The 15,656-nt window shown below is 36.7% G+C and overlaps 3 protein-coding genes and 2 non-coding genes across 6 annotated transcripts; 1 reads left to right on the top strand and 4 right to left on the bottom strand.

Annotated features, from left to right (window-relative positions):
• Window positions 1–2,884: 2,884 nt before the first annotated feature.
• On the bottom strand, window positions 2,885–4,277 carry tbx-41 (Putative T-box protein 41; the record flags this gene model as incomplete). 2 transcript variants are annotated; one of them, NR_138513.1, is made up of 4 exons in its annotated part: window positions 3,059–3,382; window positions 3,439–3,582; window positions 3,628–3,703; window positions 4,059–4,277. NR_138513.1 is itself a non-coding variant. In NM_075942.5 (3 exons), 3 exons carry the CDS (start codon window positions 3,628–3,630, stop codon window positions 3,059–3,061), a joined length of 471 nt encoding a protein of 156 aa, NP_508343.2. In that variant the 3' UTR covers window positions 2,885–3,058. The 2 variants fall into 2 exon arrangements, 1 of the variants encoding a protein (NP_508343.2); NM_075942.5 differs by lacking the exon at window positions 4,059–4,277 and having other exon boundaries at window positions 2,885–3,382; window positions 3,628–3,630.
• Window positions 4,278–5,979: 1,702 nt separating this feature from the next.
• Window positions 5,980–8,801, bottom strand: T26C11.8 (XK-related protein; the record flags this gene model as incomplete). The annotated part of the gene is made up of 4 exons (NM_001374971.1): window positions 5,980–6,099; window positions 6,687–7,064; window positions 7,488–7,646; window positions 8,769–8,801. 4 exons carry the CDS (start codon window positions 8,799–8,801, stop codon window positions 5,980–5,982), a joined length of 690 nt encoding a protein of 229 aa, NP_001361948.1.
• A 1,831-nt stretch (window positions 8,802–10,632) lies between these two features.
• T26C11.t1 lies at window positions 10,633–10,704 on the bottom strand. Its single transcript has one exon. It is a non-coding gene; the product is annotated as a tRNA-Glu (tRNA).
• A 2,289-nt stretch (window positions 10,705–12,993) lies between these two features.
• T26C11.10 lies at window positions 12,994–13,050 on the bottom strand. Its single transcript, NR_102156.1, has one exon. It is a non-coding gene; the product is annotated as an Unclassified non-coding RNA T26C11.10 (non-coding RNA).
• Window positions 13,051–13,350: 300 nt separating this feature from the next.
• Window positions 13,351–15,649, top strand: ceh-39 (Homeobox protein ceh-39). Its single transcript, NM_075941.8, has 5 exons — window positions 13,351–13,432; window positions 13,626–13,916; window positions 13,968–14,070; window positions 14,121–14,691; window positions 14,863–15,649. The coding sequence occupies exons 2-5, from the start codon at window positions 13,647–13,649 to the stop codon at window positions 15,116–15,118; spliced, it is 1,200 nt and encodes a 399-aa protein (NP_508342.1). The 5' UTR covers window positions 13,351–13,432; window positions 13,626–13,646; the 3' UTR covers window positions 15,119–15,649.
• The last annotated feature ends 7 nt before the right edge of the window (window positions 15,650–15,656 follow it).

Genomic DNA, 15,656 nt, shown 5'->3' with positions numbered 1-15,656 from the left:
AATCCAATACCTTTTCAAAAGCTAATAACTCAAATTTCTCTACAGTAACCCTACCGGCCCACAGTCCCTCAAACTTTGACATGGAAAATGGGAGAGTTGGTAGAAATGAACAATATCGTGCCTGGTAGAACCGGCGCAGCTGCCAAAAACAAAAAAACCATGTACCCGCTACATTAATGTCAATACTCACACGTACACGGACAATAGCAATAAGCATGGGAAAATGTTTAATGTTACGAGAACACCGATTTGATGTCAACAAAAAAGTAGGATATTTTGAGGGATAGAGGAAATGTGTTGAGCTGTGGCGAAATTGGAAAAAAAATGCAAGCTTCCAGTATTTGCATGATGTATAATAATTTTGAAAACAGTTAGGTTAGCATGAAATTCATGACTAAAAGCGAGTGGCGTCTATAGGTAATAAGCAGCTCTCACATGCAATATAAGTCCTAAAGACAGGTACAATGAATTAAGAGACTAAACGAGTACAGATAAATGGAAAAGGCAACGTATACAAGCCGCTCCTATCTATAAGTGTCTGTCGGTTGAGCCGTTAAGAAGGAGCCTCTGACATTGTCTCCTCACTTGTAGTCAGAAAGTCCCATTTCGATTTGATCTTCGAAAAATGCGGGAGTTGAGACGCAGACATATCATCTGATTTTGCATGGTTAAGAGCGTGCTGACGTCACAACTTTTCTGTAAAAATATTCCCGCATTTCTTGTAGATCAAACTGTAATGAGACAGCCTGACACCACGTGAAACCTTTGATACAGTGCGCACAATTGCTATGCGATCTACTTCATTTGAGCGGTTTAGGGCACTTACGAACGTTTTTAAGAAAAATTAATATTGGCATCGGATTCTGCAATTTCTAAAAATTATATGCAAAAGAACAAAAAGTTGGAAAATCGACCTCCAACTGCTATGGGCCCCTTGATATTTTTTGATAATTTCACTGACAATCCAATTTTTTTCGAAGAGCATCAAATTACTCATTTTTAAAGATAAATAACAATTTCAAAAAAGTTCCCTAGAAGCAGAGAGTTCGGACACAAATTATGAAACGCGTAAACAGTCTGGTGCCGGGTAGAGACAGCGCACCACCAACAGGTGTCTGACAAAAACAAAATGGAGAGATTAGGGAAATGTGGAGAGGTTGCTAGAATGATGTTGCTGGTAAAACCGATAGATCTGCCTATAGTTCATTTGTGGCTGTAGAGGTTCGAGAGCACCAGATGTGAAGTCGGTAAAGCTCTGCGTCCTCACCCCATTTCTTTTGAGAATTTTTTTTCAAAGTCCATGAAAAAAATGAAATTGAGAAATCATCAAAGAGTGAGCACTAGAGGGATGATAGCGCCTACATTAACAGTCACCGGAAAGGTATATTTGCCGTACACCCCTATTGGAACTACCCGCAGTGGGCTCGGCAAACCGGTGCTGTATAAGTTGTGTAGGAGAAACAAATCTGTCCTCAGAAAATTCTGTGGTGTAGGTCTTGCGCCATGTTTAAAAAACGCGGACGCACGTTTCGCAATATTAAAACATAGCTGGCTGGAGAGGGAGAGGATTGTTGCATTGCATGGGAAATAGTTACAGTATTTGGGGGAGGCTTTTTCGCGGAACGGGTCATCAAAGCACCCCCTTTTCTATGAAAACACCGCCACGCGCGCCGACCTAGTTGGTATAAACAAATGAGAAAAATGGCAGATCGAAGAGCAATAAAGAACAAAGGAAAATATAATATGATCTACTGCAGCTGCCGTCTACAGTTTAGGAGTGAATTATTTGAATTGTTCGTATTTAAAAAAAACCTCTCGTGTCCTGAATGGGTGGGCGGCAAACGATATTTTCCGGCAAATCGGCAAATTACAGGAATTGAAAATTTTGGCAAATCGACAATTTGTCGAAAATAAAGTTTCCGGCAAACCTGCAATTTGCCGATTTGCCTAATTTGTCGACAAAAAAATTTGCCGTCTTTTTTTGTGAATTTTAGGAAATAACATATCATAAAATTTGAAGTATACTGGAACAGATTTTGTTAGGCTGTGACCAATGACCAAAAGTCCCTCAATATCTTAAATCAAATTTCCAGAGAGATCTTTTGAATCATTTTTGCCAATTTAATCCCAATTTGCCGGAAGTTTTGAAATCCGGAAAACTGCCGGCTTGCCGATTTGCCGAAATTGTTTAATTGCTGCAATTTGCCGATTTGGTGGAAACGTTAAGTGGGATTTTTTTATAAGGCGGAAACACTTCAAACTGTTTTTTTGAATTTTTTTTCTTCGTTTTCTTTAGGTATTTTCACAGATTTTGTTTACTTTTTAAAATAGATGTAAGAAAATTCATAGGATGCGCACAATTTTTCCGATTGGAAGTTAAATTCTGAAATTTCCAAAAAGAAATGCAAAACCTTTCCCGAAAATTTTAGGCAATTTGCCGATTTGCCAATTTGCCTGAAATTTTAGGTCCGGCAGTATGACGGTTTGCCGATTTGCCAAAACTTTTTCAATTCAGACAATTTGCCGATTTGCCAATTTGCCTGAAATTTTAGAGGCCGAGTGTGACAAAAGTTAGGAAATGAGTAAAATTATGTATCCCAGTTAGAGACGGCGCAACACCAGCAGACGTTTGGCAACAACAAAGCAGAGAGATAATGGAAATGCGGAGGATAACAGGTTGCGAGACACTTGCCTGTAAAGCTGAAGGATCTGCCAATTTGTGTTTTTGGGGGTTAGAGGGGACGCAATGGTAAGTCCTGAAATTTTGCATTTTAGGAAGAGTGAGAAATGTTCTAGATGAAAAGAAGCGATTTTATTTGTTTAAAATAAAACTTTATTCTTGTTGGGGTGCATCTATTACACAAGTTTCTTTTGTGTTTTGCAATCTTCAAAAAAAAATTTATAGAAAGTTACATTTTTTCAACAGACGTATGTGATAATTATTTTTAGCATCTATGTATAATTTTTTTTTTAATTATTGGAAAGTAAACGAAAAACGATGATGCAAGACAAAAGTAGAAAAATTGAAAATGCACACAGAATATTGATATTAATTCAACTAATTCATAATGTCGATCTCCTCATCGATTTCTTCAGGATCCCCGTCCCGACAAAGTTGAAGGGATGAAGCTAGAGTTGAGAGCACTGCAGGGAATGGGAACGGGAGCTGAATCGGGGCAACATGGATGTTTGACGGGTACGTGTCGTATGAGAAAGTATAAGACATCGAGTTTTGTGGGAGAGGAAAAAGAGGCAATGGTTGGACAGATGGAATTGGAGGAATCAAGGAAGCTGTATCCAGATGGTTTTTATTGGTATTATTCTTCAGAAAATGTCGAGCGTGAGGGTTCATCCCCAATTTCAAGACACGGGCTTCTCGATTCTAAAAATATTCTTCTAGAAAAACTATCAAAAATTAAAAGTAAAAGTAAAAGTTACCTTGTACATCGTGACTGTCATAAAAGTGTACGGAAGTCGGCAGGAACTGACGCGATGCATTGTTGCAGGTTGCTGCATATGATCCAACACCACCTCATACACATCTAGAATTGGTGTGAACTTACAGTGTGGCGGCAGATGGATCTAAAAAAGTTTCGTTATTTTCAGAATATTCTTTAGCAAATTCACCATGGAATTGTCGGTAGGTTGTGGGTTGGTGGTGATGAAAAAATCCTCAAATGAAATTGTTCTGGACGTCCACAATCTGAAATTTGAATATTTTTGTGATGTTAACTGGGGCTTCCTTAAGCTGCAGGCGCGGTTTCAGAGCCTGACACACTTCTGCATTACGCAAGTGGTATCAATCTGCCTCATCACGGTTTGTTCTACAAAAAATGCGGGAATTTTTGGCCCAAAATAATGTGACGTCAGCACGTTCTTAACCATGCAAAATCAGTTAAGAACTCTGCGCCTCAACTCCCGCATTTTTTGTAGATCAAATCGTAAGGGGACAGCCTGACACCACGTGACATAGTGCAAAAGGTCTTTGAATAGCGGCGCGAGGCAGGCGGAGGCCTCCGCAAATGTACTCTGTTGCTAGTCAAGAACAGACAACAAACGTACGCTCCCATCTTGATTCCAGCCGGATGACAAATGAACTTGGGCTCCTTGAACTGCTGGATTCTGTATCGCTTCTAGCTTCCTTCTTCATATTTGTAGCGGAAATTGTCCACTGCCGCTATATGAAACACCATACTGTAGCACTTGTCCGCGACGAGACCATGGACTTCATAATGGAGCTTGGGGAAAATCCGACAACCATTTCTTGTGACAGTCATCTCGTGGTTTTTGGATTCGAGCAGCCGCCATTGGTTGTCTTGTTCCGGCAATAAAGTTGCGAAAATTGGATTCATTTCTAAAAATAATGAATAACAGCAAGGATCAGTCGAGTCGAAATGAAATTTCTAGAAGGTACCCGTCACTGGTACCGGATTTGAATATTTATGTAATTATGACTACATAAGTTAAATTCTACTAATTAATCACGTTCCAGTAGCCACTTGAATACAAAATCGACAATAATCCCTCAGTATTTTCACACTACTCTCTGAAGCCCTACAGTAAACCTACAATACTATTTGTTTGTTTAGTATGTATGATATCCTACCAGTTTTATTTTCCTTCAGTATTATTACAGTACGTCTATAAACTAACTACAGTACTCAATCTGCTGTTCTGTTCTTTCATGGAACTCCTTTTTCCTAAACTCTTACAGTTTTCCTACAGTATTCCTTCAGTACCTATAACAAGCCACTAGTGTACTGGAACAGCTTTTCACTTCTAACACCCTACAGTACTACTACAGTAGAACTCCTACAGTACTCCTGCACTACAGTACTACATTAAATCTACCGTACCACTCCTATAGTGCTATATTAAATCTACCGTACTACTACTACAGTGCTACATTAAATCTACCGTAATATTACTACAGTACTATATTAAATCTATCGTACTACTACTACAGTACTACTTTAAATCTACCGTAATATTACTGCAGTACTACATTAAATCTACCGTATTACTACTACTCTACCGTACCTACAGTTTTGCCAACAACTAGAACAGCTATTTCCGTTTTTTGTTCCGATAACGGTTTTCAAAAAGAATTATACACTAGTAGAAACATGTTTAAATTTTATTTTTGGTAACTGTAAACTATTAAATTTGAAAAAAAAACTAGAACATCAAAAGGGCAAGATAATTCAAATTCAAAATGAAAAAGAAAAAAGAATGGCGCGGTGACAAGTGAGCAAACAGTGACACCTCAAGTGACGTCTTTTTTTCTCGGTACACTTTTTTGATGAATTTGAATTAAGACCAATTTTGGGGAAGAATATCTGACTTGAGGGTTATATTTAGAAAAAAAAACCAACACATTTTTAATTAAAAATTCATAATTTGAGTAGCATGGCCTGATTGAACTAAGTGGTGCTATCAAAATTTGGATACTTGTGTAGTATTTTTTCTTGTTGATTTGGATATTTTGAAACTATACAAGATTGAGATAAAATGGATTTTTTGGTACAGAGATTGCAATGATAAAAACAAATGAAAAGTATGAGTCAACAGCCTGAAAATGATTGCGTGATGATAAAATGGGGCAGAAAAAATGGGAAAATTCGGAGGCAATTTGAAAGATTTCATGTATTATTCGGAACAATGCAATTTATTTATTGAAATATTGACTGCCAATATTGTACAAATGATAATTTTTTGGCAATGCATTTGAAAACTTCAGTGGTAAATGTCAGAATCAATTTGTAGGTATAGATGGTGAGTGAAAATTTTGAAAAAAATCTGTCTGTTAAAATCTTTAATTTTTTGAACTTATTACAACAGCTGTGAGCAAAATCTGAAAAACCGAGTTGAACTAAAAATCTTCATAACTTCCATGCTACGTTTTTTGTTTGAGCCAGCTCTCTAAAATACTTTAAGCAATTTATTTTACAATTTTTATATAAAATATGCATAAAACAATCATATCGAACTATTATCACTGAAATAATCGGTTTCGGCAGGTGTACTTCTATCCGAGGAAGATGTAGAAACATTTGCTTGAGATGACGTCACAATATTTGCATCCTGCTCCTCGTAGATCTGAATTCAAATGTTTAAAAAAATAGTTGCTTCAAAATATAACTGATTTTTAAAAAATTTAATTTGTATTTCTTCCAAAGACAAGAATCCATTTTTTACAACTACAGTAATCCCACAGTACTCCTACAGTATTCCTACGTACTACTACGGTTCCCCGAGGATATCTCCCACGAACCCCGAACCAATACCCCTTCCAAGACAAAAACGTATTTTTCCCAGAGTTACAGTAATCATACTGACAAGACTGTCAAACAAAACTACAGTACTCCTACAGTAACCCACAGCACTACTAAAATATTTTGACCATATGCCCCCAGTAACCCCAAACTTTGAATTCCTACAGTATCCCTGCAATACTACTAAAGTACCCCGACCATGATGCCAACTAACCACAATATCCCTGAAAAAACTGATTTTTTTTCCAAAACTACATTAAACACCCTACAGTACTACTACAGTACCCCGATAATACGCCCCCCACTAACCCCAAACTCTGAAATCCTACAGTACCCCTACAGTACTACTACCCTGACCATATCCAGTTTTATTTCAAAATATGAATACTGATAACCTTAAGTTCCGCTTACTTTGAATCCCATAAAAACTAGCATAACTATCACCGTGCAGTACATGAACCAAATTCCAAGAACCGTTGGCAAAAAGTACACCAAACAACAAGCAAAAGTGACCAGGCAGTTGTAAAATCCTAGTAAAAACTGTGATTCGAGGAAATTCTCTTCCGAGCCGAACTTCTCCAGAGTGACTATAATCATTGGTTTTGAGAACAAGTTGAAAACTCCAAAGCACATGACAACTTGTGTGAGAACTAAAAGAGCTGCTCCAAAAGCATGACGGTACACTGCGATAACTGCTCCGGTGATTGTTGTTAAGAAGAAAAGCGCAACAAGTTTGATGTTATCAGCAGTTGGCTCGATTTCTTGGTCCAAGTTGATAGAATTGAGATCCTGAAAATTGGAGTTTTTAATAATGTTTTCTTAAAATTAGGGCATACCGCGACTTTCCGGAAAATTCACGAAAAATTCTGGGGTGCTCTAGAACTTTCTGGAAAGTTTGAAAAATTTCGGAAATGTTCTAGAACCTTTTGGAAAATTCAAAAAAAATCGGATATGTTCTAGAACCTTTTAGAAAATTCGTAAAATTTCTGAAATCTTCTAGAACCTTCTGGAAAGTTCGAAAAAAATCTGTAATGTTCTAAAGCTTTTTGGAGAATTCGAAAAATTTCGGAAATGTTCTAGAACCATTTGGAAAATTCGTAAAAATTCAAGAAAATTTCAGAGACAATTCTTAAAAGTTCTAAAACCTTTCAGATAAATTTTTGCCCACTATTAAATTTCAGGAAGTGTGAACTTGAAAAATCCAAATCTAACTTTTGAATCCAATCGGTACGACGTTATCGAGAAGCGGAGCATCAGCTGAAGCACTGTCAAGTCAAGTAAAACTTGGAGAATAGAATACCCAACTACATTGATCATTTTTGCCTCATATCCTTTGGTGCACGTATGGAAAACATGTTTTGTGTCGGACCACTGAAAAATTGTTGGATTTAAGACACGTATGTTAAAGGTAAACTATTAGAGGTCAAAATAAGTCCCAGGTTGAAAATTATAGCTTGCTTCATTACTTCTGAATTTGGAAAAGAAAATAATTCTGTGCTTTTTGGGTCTAAACTCTCTAGTCGGCTTCTCAGTTTTTAAAGTCAAAATAGTGCCTTTTTTGTTTGAAGCATTTTCTTGAATTTATATTTTCAAATATTTTATAAAATATGAAAACTCAAAAAAATAATTAAAAATCCGCAGACCAAGAGTTTCTTTTTAGTTTTTCGAAAAAAAAAATTTTTCGTAATTTTTGTATCAACTTTTTGTTTTGATTTTTATCATTATATATTTGTCATATTTAACATTTTTCGACCAATTAACTGGTAAAAATGAACATAAACACATGTCTTGATAAATTTGGCGGGAAATTAAAGTTTTTTGAGACATTTGTTCTGGCGAAATTCCAATTTTTAGCTTTCGAAAACATTTGGCGAGAAATTAAAACTTCAATTTTTTTTTCAATTTTGCCAAATTTCAAATTGGAAAGTTGAAAAACTTTTAGATTGTTCTAGAAGCATCTGGAAAATTCGAAAAAATTCTAGTATATTCTAGGAATTTTCTGGAAAATTCAAAAAAAAAATGTTCTAGAACATTCCAGAATTTTTTATAATGTTCCAGAAGGTTCTAGAACATTCCAAATTTTTTTCTAATTATCCAGAAGGTTTCAGAACATTCCAGAATATTTTTTCTAATTTTCCAGATGGTTCTAGAACATTCCAGATTTTTTTTCCAATTTTCCAGAAGGTTCTAGAAGATTCCAGAAAAACATAAGAGTACCGTTTCTTGTTGATGTCTTCAAAATTATTTTTCTCGTTTCATTATAAACTTACAATCTTCAATACAAAACCAAAAAACATAGAATCGTTGATAATTTCATTAGTTTGTGGCAGTAAATTAGGTTTCATGAGCTAAACTTTGAATTATGAGTTTAGTAAAGCATTCCATAAACCATACTACAACAAAAAACATAGCTAAATCAAAATTGAAGTCCCAATTTATGCCCAAAGTCATAAATCTCAATGATTTTGTCCGAATTACGCAGTAAGTACTCACCCAGCTAGTCGTCTTGTTTGAAGGAGCAGACATGTTCAAATTTATAGCATAGGTCTGGAAGTTTTTGAAATTTTGTGAGAAAAAGTGTAGCAATTTTTTTGATTTTCAGAAAAATTGTTTATTAGCAGGTATAAAACGGTTCAAACAATTTCAGGAAAAATTTGAATTTTGAAACCTAATTTGAAAAAAGTTTAATTTTCAAAAAAATGAGTTTCTGATAGAATTAGTTGTATTGCAATAATTTTAGAAATTAATTGAAACTTATACAAATTCATATTAGAAAATTCATCAAATTTACTTTTTTTTTAAATTAAAACTAATTGTTAAGTTTTTTTTTAATAGATATAGATGTTTTTGCAATAAAATTTATTTCGCAACGTGCTCAAAAAAATTGGTGTCAATGTGTTTCTAGTACTCGATATCCCTATAAAATTCAAAAATCAAAACCTGATTCTTAGTGGACTTTGAACTCTGTACTGTATAATTTTAAACTTTTGAAAGTTCAATTTTAAACAAATTTAAATTGATTCTAACAAAATTTAAATTTAAAAGTAAACTCCAATAATAATAAAACTGTGATTTCAGAATACCCACTCAAATATCTTGCCGACCTCGCCTTCCTTAAAACCAATTTATGCGAATTGAGGGTGTGAGAAGGGGTGGAGTAGAAAGATTTACTGCCACATTGATCAAGATTTCGACCAATTTTCCGTTTCCTTTTCATCTTTTTTTGGGGGGAGATTGCTACGTTACGTCACGCAGAAAATGAATTCCTTGAGGGTGACAGTGGCAATAGAATTGGAAGAATTTTATAGGAAAAAACAGCGAGTATAGGTGATATAACTGAAATTTTTTTTTAATTTTTAGACTATTTTCATTTCTCAGATGTTTTGTAATTTTGGAGATTTGAGACAACCTGTGAAAAAATGTTGTTTTTTTCGGAAGTACTTGAAGAAAAAAATGCAGGTTTTTTTTCAAAATTTGTAAAAAAATTTCTAGATCGCATTTATAGAGTTGTTTTACCAGAGTGCATTTTTTAATGAATTTTTTCACCGATTAATAATATTCTGTTAATGAAGAATTAAGTGAACACTAGGGAACTTTGGCAACTTTTTCCCCAAACAATTTACTCTCTATTTTAAACAATTCTGGAAAAAACAAGACATGTTTTCATTTTCCTACATGACTTCGAAATAACTGCACAAAATATGCAAAACATTAAACAAAAAAATTTCCTGGAATACCCAAATTTATTTCACCAAAACTTAGAGAATGTTTAGAAAATGTTAAATTATTCTACCCGCCAGGCAAAAAAGAATCCACAACAAAAACTAAAAATGTTCGGAAAGGTCTCCTGCCACTCACGTTGTGAGGGACAACCGTTTTATTAGTTTCATTACGGGAAAAGAATGGGAAAATTTTGAGAAAAAAGTTTAGTCTGAGGAATTTTATTTTGTTTCGTAGTTTTGGTTAAATGTCAAAATTTGTTGGAATGAGTTAATAAGACAGAAATGAAAAAAACTGGTATTCAAAATTTCTCATAACGATATGATCTACAAGAAATGCGGGAATTGAGACCCAGATTTTTCAACCAGTGTCGCACGCTTAAGCTGACGTCACACTTTTCTGGGCAAAAAGTTCCCGCATTTTTCGTAGATCATACCGTTATGGGACAGTCTGACACCACGTGAGTTAATTTCGCCTAGTAATGAACTTTCTCATTTTAGAGAATGCGAAAGTTTGCCGCTCTGTTCGGTTTCCGGGCAACAAGAATACGATCTTCACCCCATTCTTCAATCATTGGTGGTGAAGATTGAGTTAAAATGTGTTTGCAAATTCAAATAAACACGAAAAAAAAAGAAACTTCCCATGCCGGGAATCGAACCCGGGCCGCGTGGGTGAAAACCACGAATCCTAACCACTAGACCACATGGGAGGACGTGGGAGCTTGCGGCATTGGAATAGAGAAGAGAGCGACAGGGAAGTGCGGACAGGAGGAGGCAAGCCAGTTGGAGAGGCAGGTGAGGCCGCTGGCAATCGCGATTAATTTGTTAAAGGGGCACCCTGAATGGACGTTTTTGTATAAGACACGTAGAGGGTTGCGGTAAGAGAAGGGGGATTTGGGTATTTCTATGTCAGTTACACCCTGATTGATCCAGCTCAAGCCAATATCTTTTGCATGAAGACCTTCAAACTTTGAACTAACAAAAAGTCGAGATGGAATTTTTTTCAGTGCATTTTTCGCCCGTCAAATTAATTTTAATTTTTTTTTAATTTTTTCACGCCAAGCTGTCGAACCCAAAAAAAGGTGTCGGCCGCTCCAAATAAATACCTGTCGCACTTCATTGCACATACACACAGCGGCGCGCGGCGTCTGGGAGCCCTATTTTGAACGCAATGGATTTTTGGTAGAAACGTTGTCAGTTTTTAAAAAAAGATATTGACAACCGAAATATGTGCCACCGCCTTTGAAGATCATAGCCCTTAACTCTTATTTCTGATCTTTTAATTTATCCCACCCTTTCTACTAGACTCGTTTGTATTGAAACAAACGTGATAAGTTCGCAATTAGCACCTTCGGTATTTTCCTGGTAACTTGCCAATACACCCTACCTCTCAATTTCCCCCAGTGCGAGCAGCTGGTCTACTAATTAGGACCATGCCTGTTCTCTCTGACTCATTGTCTCCTGCTCATTACAGATTGTCTCCCCTCCCTGCTCATATAATACTTGGAAGAGTGCCAGGACGGCCTATCTGCAATATATGACGGGGAGAACACAGCTGCTGTTTTGCCGTCTTAAAATGGATCATTAAGAATATCGATTGTGAATGAGTCGATGGTAAAGGTTTTAGAAAGCAGATGGATGGAGATAAGACATTAGTATTATGAATTGTGTGAAAATATGGAAAATTGAATTTGGGATGATTGAAGTGAAATTAGCGCAATGTAGGAAATTGAGCATTTTTCAGCCAACCTGACTGGAACACCAGAGTTTTTTAAAACCTGATGAGAAAAGTCAAGTATGTACACTGCCAAAATATTGAAATTATTCAAACCTAGCAGTGTAAGTTTTGGTGAATTGGTAAAATAATTACAAAAATGTGTAATAATTTACATTTTACTGTCTCCGTTTTCGAATACTGTTTGAAAAGGTTTTTCAATCAAAATGCCAATAAAATGTTAATCCAAAACATTTTTAACTGTTTTTGAAAAAAATTGTGCAAAAAATTGAGCAACATTTTATAAGCGGAGTACCACTGGTTGTGAAATATTTAAATAAAGTCTTGACTGTTTATATTTAAAGGAGCAGTAGCACCAGTAAAGGAATTGTTTTAAGAAAACTACATTGGTTCCAATATGACCGAAAATAGTAAAACGCTTCAAAAAAGTTTTTAGTAAATTTTTATTTACTGTTAAAAAGTGGCAATTCCCCAGCTTTTGCCACTTATAATCTTGGAAGTCGGCCAAAAAAAAAAAGGTTTTTTCTACGACTTTTATACTTTAGTCTTGTTTTAATTACTCGTGTTAAAACATTCTCGGCGTAGATACATCATTCCACATTGCTCTGGATTTCCTCAAACACCATAATTTTAAGGAATTTTCAAAAATGTGACATTTTGCCAAAACTGATTGAAAGTTAAAAATCTAAAAATTGTTTGGATTATTTTATTATGATATTCGGTAGGTTTAAATCATTATAAGTGTAGTATTTAAACAAAATCTCCCCTGGTACTGGCGCTGGCCTTTGACCAAAATCATTAATTTTTCAAAATTCCAAAAGTACGGGAAAATCATAGGAAGCCCTTCTTTTCTCTTTTCGGAGTTGTCATTTATACCAGAAAATACCAAACAAAGTATGCAACCTAGTATGGAACATATTTTTGAAAAATTGCAATATTTGACCATAAGGTGTACTTTTCAAAATTCCAAAAGTACGGGTAAAATCATAGGAAGCGCTTCTCTTTTCTTTCTTAAAACTGTTCAAAATTGTCATAAAACCTTTAAACAATTACATTGTTAAACTTGCAGCATAGCCTTTTGGAAATTTGCCAAAATTGTGTTCAAACTAAATCACCAATAACGACAATCCATATTTAATAGATAATGAACTTTTTATTCAAATTCAAAACGATTTGTGTATTACCTTCCGGGAGGTGAAGTGTCTAAAAACATATTCAACTCTTCAAAAATTTAACTTCCTAAGCTTAGCATACTCCACGTGCTCTTTGAGCCCATTCCCATCCCATTCTCTCTTCGATATACTCTCCCATCCCCTATTCCTCTCCATTCGAACCTCTATGCCTCTAAACCTCTGTCGCAACTTCCCGCCACCCTTCTCAATAGAGCGCGCATTCCCCCCTTTTCCCGCCCGAAATTTACGCTGGCCGTCTGCACCTCTTGTCTCCGTGCGCTATTTAGGTGCACGTCTGGTGAGCGCTCGACGGGCCTCCCCACGGCAGCAAAAAACACACAAAAACACTCACTTGGCTGCTGCGAGCGGCAGTTTTGAATGCCATTTTGTTTACTTCTTCAATCTTGTTAATTCTGCTCAGTTTTTCTTATTAAATTTCAATATTTCAGGTAAATTTCCTGCATTAACAGTGCAAACAACGGGTGGAACTCTTCGGGATCTCAGCAGAAATCACTAAACGGGAATTAAAAGGTGAGTATTTAATTTAAATCGTTTCTCGGAACATTTCGGGCATACATCTTTTCGAAAGCGGCTTAGGACTTAGATTTTATTAATCCAAGCCCTAATTTGCTGAAGATTTGGCTCCGTTTGAGCTCAGATTAGAGAACGTCAGCAAAAACATAAAAGCATTGCGTTTCAAATTTCTGAATTTTCATTATTTCAGCTAAAACAGAAGATCTGCATAATGGACTTCTCCAACACATACCGAAATTACGGAGAGGTCGTCGACTTCCCAGAGGACTTCCTCAGTGACTACGTTCCAACTGTGAAAAGCGAGCCAGAGCCAGCTGCAATTGCACCGTCCGTTTGCGAGCCTCCAATTTCAACGACACGAAACTATGGAACGGACTTTGGCAGAGCTTCTTCGATGTGCGGATCGTCTTCTTCTTCGTCCTCTTCGTCGTACTCATCGGGATCGTCGCCGAACTATTTGACCGAAAACGGAGGAGATACAGTGAGTTTTGAATGTTCTTGAAACATAATTTAACGTGTGGCTATATTTTAGGAAGAGCCGAGGTTCGAGGAATTGGTGTCTAGGAAAATGAGTTTCGACAGTGAAAATGTTGCTCAGGTGAGCAACCAAATGGATTATGCAAGAGATACTTATGGTAAGTTGAAGCTAAAACCATGAGAATATACAAAACGTGTGCATTTTCAGCAGATTCACGTATTCCATTTGCTTCAATTGACTCCAACGATGCTCTGCTTCCATATCCAGTGAACAATTATGTGGCTGCACTACCAGTTCCAGTTCCAGCAAAGAAATCCAGAGGCAGAACTGCACCAAGAACTCCGAAGTCTCTAGAAACTTCGAAACCAGGCCGCGGGGTCAAGCGCCCGGCTTCCAAAGAAATTGATGCTAAAGACCTTGGAATCGGAGATCTCTCGGCTCACATGAACAGGCAGATTGGCGATGATGAAGAGCTCGACACTCAACTCATCGCTCATCGTATTCTGGACGAGCTCAAAGAGCAATGCATCCCACAAGCTTCACTTGCCGTTAAAGTTCTAGGCAGAAGCCAAGGAACACTGTCGGATCTGCTCCGCAAGCCGAAACCATGGGGCATTATGAAGAATGGTCGAGGAACGTTCCAGCGTATGGCCAACTGGCTTGACTTGGATCCGGTAGTTCGTCGTGCATTGTGCTTTATGAAAAAGGAAGATGTTGCGAGGATCACTGGGATGGCTGAGCCAACTCCAGCAAAAAGAGCACGCCAAACAACGCCTAGGTTAGTTTTTTTCCCGGTTTCTCGACACATGAGAAAGGCTTGAGTCTAAACTCTTAGAAGCCTAAAGACTTAGACCTCAGGCCTTAAGATCTAAGGCTTACTATAGGCTTCGGATTAAGCTTTGAGTCAAGAATTCGAAGAATTATAAACAAATAAATTAATTATTTTCAGCGACGAACGAATCCGACGCTTCACATTCACGCAAACCCAGCTCGACTCGTTGCATACAGTCTTCCAACAACAAGATCGTCCGAATCGCGAAATGCAACAGGCTCTGAGTGCGACATTGAAGCTCAACCGTTCCACCGTCGGCAATTTCTTTATGAACGCCCGCCGTCGTCTTCCAAAAGCTGCACCGGTCAGTCAAAACCTTGTCGCCGAACACGCCATTGATCACAATCAACCGGGACCCAGCCACCATTATTAAAAGCGCTAGCAATAGATGTAGTCTGCCAAACCATCACTCAATACGGTGTACGCTATTTTATGGGTGATTTTTAGTTTTTGCGTGTCATTTTTCAAGCTCACAGTCTCACAGGTCCCCCATTCACCGCTTAAATTTGTTCGTGTTTTAGCATGAACGTGTGTTTGAATTGTGTACAATGTACAGTAATTTCCTAATTTCAATAATTTTATAAGTTTAATATTAACAAAAAATCCAAAAACCTCCAAAAAAATTGAAAAATTCCAAAAATCCCAAAAAAAAAATTGACTACTATCGTTCTGTTTAATATAAAATCCTTGATTGTTTTAATTGTTAATTGTATTAATTCCCCATCCAATTCCCATACCTCTTCATTGCCTTATCAATTTTGTGACCGATCCCAATCCAGCCATAACATTTCAGCCATAACACATTTTTCAGATGCTCAGTTCAAAATATTTCACATTGTCACTTTCTCTTTAGCGTTGATTGTTATGATTATTGGTGTTTTCTTATATAAAAATCACCCCGCTGGAATTTT

The sequence above is a fragment of the Caenorhabditis elegans genome, chromosome X, assembly GCF_000002985.6.
Source record: "Caenorhabditis elegans chromosome X".
In the NCBI taxonomy this organism is placed as follows: Eukaryota; Metazoa; Nematoda; class Chromadorea; order Rhabditida; family Rhabditidae; genus Caenorhabditis; species Caenorhabditis elegans.
The sequence above is the reverse complement of the archived record's forward strand: the minus strand, read 5'-3'. Positions and strand labels throughout refer to the sequence as shown.